Below are 8,012 nucleotides of genomic sequence, written 5' to 3' on the forward strand. Positions count from 1 at the left end.
CTCTCTCTCTCTCTCCCTGTCTCTCTTTCTCTCTCTGTCTCTTTCTCTCTCTTTCTCTCTTTCTCTCTCTTCATCTATCCATCTATCTATTTATATCTCTATCTCTTTCTCTCTCTCTGTCTCTCTTTCTATCTCTCTTTACACCTCTCTCTCTCTCTCTCTCTCTCTCTCTCTTTCTCTCTCTCCTTCTCTCTCTCTCTCTATCTATCTATCTCCTTCTCTCTCTCTGTTTGTCTGTCTGTCTCTGCCCCTTTATTACTTTTTAAGAAGTAATGTGTCTGACACTCACATTTTATGCAAACACATTTAAACACACTGAAACATCCGTACATGTAATTGCTTTAACGCACTGGCTTACAATGTTATATTTTGCGCACATGTATTATGACAAGTTGTAATCGTTTGTGTTGTAACCTCTTAACTCCTCGCCTGTCACCAACCCTCCCAACCCCTCTCCTTCCCCAACCTCTCCCTTCTTCTCCTCCCCCATTGTCTACTCCCCCACTAAATCTTTCGCTTGGTTCTCCGTCAGTTAAAGAAGGTCATGGGAATATCAGAGCCGAGGAGGTGGAAATTTGGGAGCCGCAGGACGGCCCACCCCCTCCAGTTCCGGAAACGCCCAGCCGGATACCTTACGCCACGCCCCCTATACCAGAGGAGGAGGATGACCCCAAGTCAAGTAGGTTCACGAGACATAATTTTCATGGCCAGCGACATTCACGGTCGCACAAGTCATTTTCTGTCTTTTTTTGTTGTTGTTTATTTTGTCTTTTGTTGTCTTTTTTTTTATTTGGAAGTGTTTAGAAAATTTCATAAAAAGACAGCTCCCAAATTAGAACCATGACTTCAGTACTCGTTATTTTTTTTAATTAAAAGCTGAGAAAGAAATAAAGAAATAACACGACACTATATCCTTGTAAGATGCCCCATGATGCCTTTATTTTTAGTAACAGCTGTATCTGAAACCTTTGAGAACTGACTTAGGTGATCGTAGAATGACGTGAATGTATTTTTGAAGATTTTGGTGAGGTTTTCATCACATAGACCAAGTGTATGATTTTTTTTATCGTCATTGTGTGCCTTTGGGGAGTCTCTTTGGCTCTATCGATCCATCTGTATCTTACCTGGATGCTATCCACGAAGTTGAGATTTTTTCTGAATACTATCATTTCTGCTACTGGGGTAATAGTAATAGTATCGATTGTGTAAAGCGCATAGAGCTTGCTGTTGCACGGGAATTTCCGCTATACAAATGCTGTCTATTATTGTCTGTTCTTCCTGTTTATTTGGATGCATCGAGAAGCTGGTTGTTCTAGTCCCATTCTCATAACGTGTCCAAACCACCTGATTAGTTGTAATTTGGACTTTGACATTATTATACCACTTTGTAATTGATTGTATGGTGACACAAACAACGACATTTGAGAGATTTTTTTAAAGCGAGGGTGGTGATATGCATGTTGACAATAATGCTGTCATTGACACCTATCTATACATATTCTATTAATTTTTGAAAGTCCGTCACTTTCGCCACCTAAAATTTTGAAACAACTTAACTTTCGAATTTGACAAAGTTAATGGTGGTTCAGAATCATTTAAAGGGTGCACAGTTCTATTGGGGAGCCTGAAGTCACTGTAGTTTAATTTTCAGTTTTTCATTAGTTTCGTTTAGATCTAATCTTGGGAAAGTATGTCTTCTAAGACGCCATTGTAAACAAGTGAGGTTTCCGTTTAATAGCCGTACGCACTGTTTCCACACCTTTGAAATTCTGGAGTGTACAACCATGAAAGCGAAATAGAGAATCAATCTATACATCACTATACCTTAACCTTCTAATTTTGTGCATCTTTCAGGATTTAATGTTCCATTCCAGTAGAGTGTAAATATAGTAGGCCAATGACTTTCAGTTGATATTAAGGCACCGATCATTCCTTTCATTGAAAGGGGACCCTGCTAGTTTAATCATAACGACAAAGGTGATGAGAAAATGAGAAAACTAAAGGCAATTACAATACTAGATAACATTTGTATAGTACAAATACACGCTCAAATGACTCTGTTGCAATCTTGTTGGGTTTTTTTGTAGAACAAGAAGATGGCTGGAAATAGGAAACCATCACCCTTTGATGTAACGTGTGACATTCCAGGTTTATAGAGATGATAACCATAATATGAATGTTCTCTTACTAATAGCACGTTGCACCTTACAGGTTTCAACAAATCGTACAAGAGGAAAGGTGGCTCAAGAGGGCACGGCCGCCGGACTTCTTCTGCGAATGTTCCTATTGCAACCACGTTAGCAATACCACAGCTCGATGCAATACAAAGGTAAGATACTAGAGAGAGAGTCACAATAGGTAAGTTTACCCTACAGTTGTCCTGATATTACCATTATTTTTAGTAGTAACTTTCATTTCAACCTCACTGCTCTTTTCGGTGACCATTCCCACCTACCGCACCCCCTACACCCCTGCCCCCACACCCACTTTTTTCCTGTGTTTTGGGGTGTTCTTCTTCCTTACCTGTATTAGCTGGGGCCTATACTTATAAGTGGTTAATGGGGCAACTGGAGAGGGCACTTTTTACAAATTTATTGCGTTGAAAGAATACGTACAAATTAATCATATGTAAATACACAGATTCAAGTTTTTGGAGTTTTGTTTGACATTCACACACTGCTTGATATTCTATCTCTATCTATCTATCTTTCTGTCTATCTATATCTATCTATCTATCTATCTATCTATCTATCTATCTATCTATCTATCTATCTATTTATCTGTCTGTCTGTCTATCTGTCTATCTATCTATCTATCTGTCTGTCTGTCTGTCTACCTATTTATCTATCTGTCTATCTTATATCTATCTGTCTATCTATCTATCACTTGATGACACCCTATCTTTAACTCTGTAATATAAATATTCTCGGTTATAACCGTACGAAATAAGACTTTGTTCAACTTCTGCCCGAGTCGTAATGCTTTCTGAATAGACCAACAGACAATCATGCATTGTTTTCCCTTGCCGACCCCAGATCTCAGAAGCTATTAAACATGAAGCTTTGTCAAACTTCTGTCTGAGTCGTAATACTGTAATACTCTCTGAATAAACCACACACAAAAATCATAAACTGTTTGTTTTCCTTCGACAACTCCAGGTCTCAGAAACTATTAGACATGAAGCTTTTTCAAACTTCTGTCCGAGTTGCAATACTGTAATACTCTCTGAATAAACAAAAACAAATCATGTACTGTTTGTTTTCACCTCTACAACCCCATGTCTCAGAAGCTATTAGACATGAGACTTTGTTCAACTTCTGTCCGAGTCGCAGAACTGTAATACTCTCTGAATAAACAAACAAATCATGTACTGTTTCTCTTCCCTCCCCCACCCCAGGTTTCAGAAGCTGTTAGACATGAGGCTTTGTCAAACTTCTGTCCAAGTGGCAATACTCTATGAATAAACCAAAATCTCCTGTACTGTTTTCCCTCGCCCACCCCCAGGTCTCAAAAGCTGTTGGACATGAGGCTCCAGCAACTACAGGCCAACCATAAAGAGACGAACCGGCTCCAGGACGACGTGGAGTTCATACGACGTCTGATGGCGGAGAACCAGAAGGCGCTATGCAACGTCGTGCAAGCCCTGGCAAACATACAGGTCACACTACTTAACCGTGGATTTTACTAGGCCTATACATGCATTATACCAGGCATTCGTCAATCTCTCATCTCATCTTAATCTAATCATCTCTCGTCTAATCTCATCTTATCTCAATGTAATCATCTGCTCTTCTCTTAGCTCAAGGTACCCACCCTCATGGTTGGCGGGTGCTCTGGTGTGGTTTGCTTCTTCTTTCCTATCAAACATCTATCTTCCATATCTCCCCTTCTTCGTTTTTATGTTTGTTACTCTCTTGTAACAACTCTTAACTCATGGCGCTCATATGACCTTATTATGCAGTTGCGAGCGTCGTTAAAAACTCTACTAAGACTGAAAACTAAACTAACTCTTAGCTCAAGAACCAGAAGGCGCTATGCAACGTCGTGCGAAGCCCTGGCCATCATACAGGTCACACTATTTAACCTTGGGTTTTACTATATTTTACCAGACAATTGCCAATCTCTCATCTCATCTTAAGATAAGATAAGATAAGATCAAGATAAGATCAAGATAAGATCAAGATAAGATAAGATAAGATAAGTTAAGATGAGTTAAGATGAGATAAGATGATCTTAAAATTTGTGTAGAAAGGGAGTGTGATTCATCGTTTATAATAATGTTTATCTTTTCATACTTGTGATCTTATACATTTCATGAATTCTTATAAAATCATAATTATCCAGAGATCTTGCAGGCTTTCTTTCTGTACTGTTCCATCAGAAGATCTCATCAAATCTTTATAATGTAAGCAGAAGACCTCATCGCATCTTATTCTATCTACTATCCAGGGAACCTTCCTTCTTATATGAGCAGTAGATCTCATCGTATCTCATTCCATCTCCTTCACTGGGAGTATCCCATCTTATATAAACACTAGCTGGGCCCCCTTTCGATGAAAGGAATGATCCGTGCATTAACATCAACTGAAAGTCATTGGCCTACTATATTTACACTCTACTGGAATGGGGAAATAAATCTTGAGAGATGCAAAAAATTAGAAAGTCTAAATCTAAACTCTCAAAACAAAATGCGCCTCGCAAAATATCACTTCCGGATTTTCTAAAATTTCTGAGACAGAAGCGTCGGCCTACAAAAGCGATCGGCGAAATAAAGAAATTTAGCTTTTTGCAGCAAAACTGTCTCAAAACTGAAAAAACCAAGGGCGCCATGATCTGGAGAATATTTTAAACAATTTTTTTGGCGAAAACCGCATGTCGATCGATGCAGCCATTAAAAAGCCTTTTGAATAGCAAAATTCGGCCACCACAAATAGATAATAGAAAATGTCTCTTTGTCTCTTCTTCTATCTCCTTTCCAGGGAACCTTCCATCTTTTATTATGAACAGAAGATCTCATCGAATCTCATTTTATATCACATCCAGGGAGTATCCCTTCGGAAGTGAATAAAAGGTCTCATCGTATCTTATTCTTTCTCCTATGTAGGGAGAGTTTCCATTCTATTAATATCAGCAGAAGATCCCATCGTATCTTATACTATCTCCTATCCAGAGAACATCCCATAATACTATATTATGAGCAGTATAGGGAGTTTCCCATCTTATATAAACAAAGGATCTCATCGTAACTTATTATTCTATCTCCTATATCCAGGGCGAGATCGTGAACTTGGTCCAGTGCCTCAAGCCCCAGCCCAAGACCACCAGACCGCCCACCAACGCCCTAGTGGGCTCGCCCTCCGGCCCTCTTACAGTGGTCAACGCCCACCCCTTGAGCCCCGTGCCCGCAGGCGGGACGGCCGTGCTGGTAGAGCGCATGCCCCCGGACACATGCCGCATAGATCGAGACCGGGGCGGGAGCGGGGGGAGGAGAGACAATAACCGGGACAGCAGAAAGAGGTCCGGAGGAGTGGAGGAGGATGAGAGCAATGTATGATGGATCGCCCCCCTCCCCGTCCTCCTCCTCCTCATCCCGTGATGAGGAAGATGATTTTTGGGGACATATTATTATTCTTATTATTATGACGAATCACTCAACATTGTTCTGTTGTTGTTAGTAAAATTATTGTTCTTATTAATATTATTATTATTATTATTATTATTATTACTATTATTATTATTATTATTATTATTATTATTATTATTATATTATTATTATTACTGTTATTTTTTTTATTATCATTATTACTATTATTATTGTTGTTATTATTACAATTAATATTATTAATATTATTATTATTACTATTATTAGTAGTAGATATCTATTATCATTTTTATTATTATTATATTATTATCATTATTTTCATTATCCTCTTTATTTTATTATCAATTTATTTTTACCTTATAATTGTTATTATAAAAATCATTATGATATTCTTATTCTTTTTACATTTTTTCTTCTTATTATACTTATTCTTTTTTATTCTTATTCTTACATTTCCCCCAACTAGCTACGATGTTCTAGTGACGTCTTTTTACCTTCAGCCCTTGTGATCATTCGCCATACCTCCATTCCTTGGAAGAGGACTGTTCTGAGCGCCACAACAACACCACGACGATGCTGCCTCTTATCTCCGGGTCACACTGACTTATTCACGACAAAGTCTGCCCATTTTTTGGTGTGTTTTACGTCCGTGCTTTGGAACACTTACTTCATTCAGCGACGACTTCCGTACTGCTGGGCTAGCCTACTGCTGCGTCAAACTGCAGAATGGGACTGCATGTTAGACTCACCCAAAGAGGTTATATATATAATACTAGAGCTCGCAGCAGTGACGTCACACGTGTCTGACATGGGGGCCCTTCTTACCCTCATCGGCATGGCCGGCTTGCCCCCGTTTACCTGAACAACCTTAGCCCTTGTCACTCTTCTCAAGAGTTCTAGTATATTAAACACCACCCTGCGCCCCGCCCCCCCCCCCCCCTATATTTCAGTGCAAGCTTGTAGATTTCCTCCAAAGATCACCGATACGCCTCCATGTGGGTCTCGAAAAGTACTCACCCGTCTGTTGAACTGCGTTTTTGCCCTTGAGGTTCAGCGTCCCAGAGTGGGCACACGCAATCCCCGTTTGTTCACGAGATCGACATCACTGCCAGGAACACTAGTCTTAAATATAACCTCTTTGGACTCACCCCATGACTGCATGCCAGTCTGTCAGATTGTTTGCATGTTTGTCTGACTGTTTCACAACGTTTCTGTGTCAGACTGCGTGACAGACTGTAATTTTATTAGCTTGAGTGATTGTTGAAATGTCATCCGTTATCAGAAATGAATTAAATTGTCTGTTCGTTTGTATAGTTCTAGTAGGGTTTTACGGTGCTCGCAACTGCACAAGGTCATATTTATTATGAGCGCCAAGGGGTGGATGTCAACAGAGAAGTCCTTAGGGGGAATCCGGCTTACTCTGCTCACCTCTCTAGCCTCAACAGCACGAAGTTTACTTCGACTTTCAAGGCACCCTGGAACTCCCTGAGTGCTGTTTCGAGCTTGGATAATGATAATCGCTGAGAACTCTCACTCGATAAATAGATCTACATTGTAAAATAAAACAGACCGTTTTTTCTTCTCCTTTTAGTTTTGTCCCTGAGAAATATAGAAATGCACTCTTTGGTAGTATGGTGGATTTTTTTTTTTTTTTTTTTTTTTTTGGGGGGGGGGGGGTCTTCATCATGAACACAAGAGCTAAGGTGGCTTGGTCTGATTTCGAAACCGCCACTACCTAGTCATATAATTTTGGCCTCTAACTGGGACATGACACACAAGAAACAATAAACCCCGAGAGTTGAATTAATATACTCCAATTCTGATAAATGACTAGGTCCTGGGGCTATGATCATTATGGGGTGTGCAGGCAATGCTGTTTTTTCGACATCAAAATGCTAAGTTACCATGCTACTTTGATATCAAATGACTATCGCTGCAAGATTTCAACACTATGACGTCCCCTGTGTTCATACCCTTTAGGTTCTAAAGGATAAACTTGATGAATGATGTTCTAGCTAGTACTCTTTTGACAGGGTAGCGTAAACTTCTTAATTTTTACGTAACAAATCACACTCAGCGAAGCCTGGTCTAAACAGTTCCGTAGTTTTGAGACACTTAAAAAGACAGATTTTATGGGGTTTAAGGTGGGGGTGGGGTGGTTGGTAATCAAAAGACAATATTATCATACTCGTTGCCGCTAATAGACAAAGAGTCTACATAACAAGAGGGACCACTTCTCTCTTTGAGCCAATTAAAAAAGTGTCCTCAAAATTCGGTGGCGCACTCTTCGCAAAAGCGCATCTTTAGCGAACAGAGTTATCCTACTTGAGTTTTTAAAAATCAAAGTGAAACTAGCAAGTTTTTGAATGAATTTCGGAAGAACCAAGGAGTTTAGAACTACTTTTAATCT

The 8,012-nt window shown here is 39.6% G+C and overlaps 1 protein-coding gene across 1 annotated transcript in view; it reads left to right on the forward strand.

Annotated features, from left to right (window-relative positions):
• The window catches only part of LOC101855595, a gene marked incomplete at its 5' end in the record, with an annotated part of 44,985 nt that extends 39,320 nt beyond the window's left edge, over positions 1–5,665 (forward strand). Inside the window, 4 exons of the mRNA XM_013087912.2 lie at positions 533–679; positions 2,212–2,329; positions 3,505–3,658; positions 5,273–5,665. Of these exons, the coding sequence (XP_012943366.1) occupies positions 533–679; positions 2,212–2,329; positions 3,505–3,658; positions 5,273–5,554 (701 nt within the window). The remainder of the gene's footprint in view (positions 1–532; positions 680–2,211; positions 2,330–3,504; positions 3,659–5,272) is intronic.
• Between the last annotated feature and the right edge of the window lie 2,347 nt (positions 5,666–8,012).

The sequence above is a fragment of the Aplysia californica genome, unplaced genomic scaffold (assembly GCF_000002075.1).
Source record: "Aplysia californica isolate F4 #8 unplaced genomic scaffold, AplCal3.0 scaffold00658, whole genome shotgun sequence".
Taxonomy (NCBI): Eukaryota; Metazoa; Mollusca; class Gastropoda; order Aplysiida; family Aplysiidae; genus Aplysia; species Aplysia californica.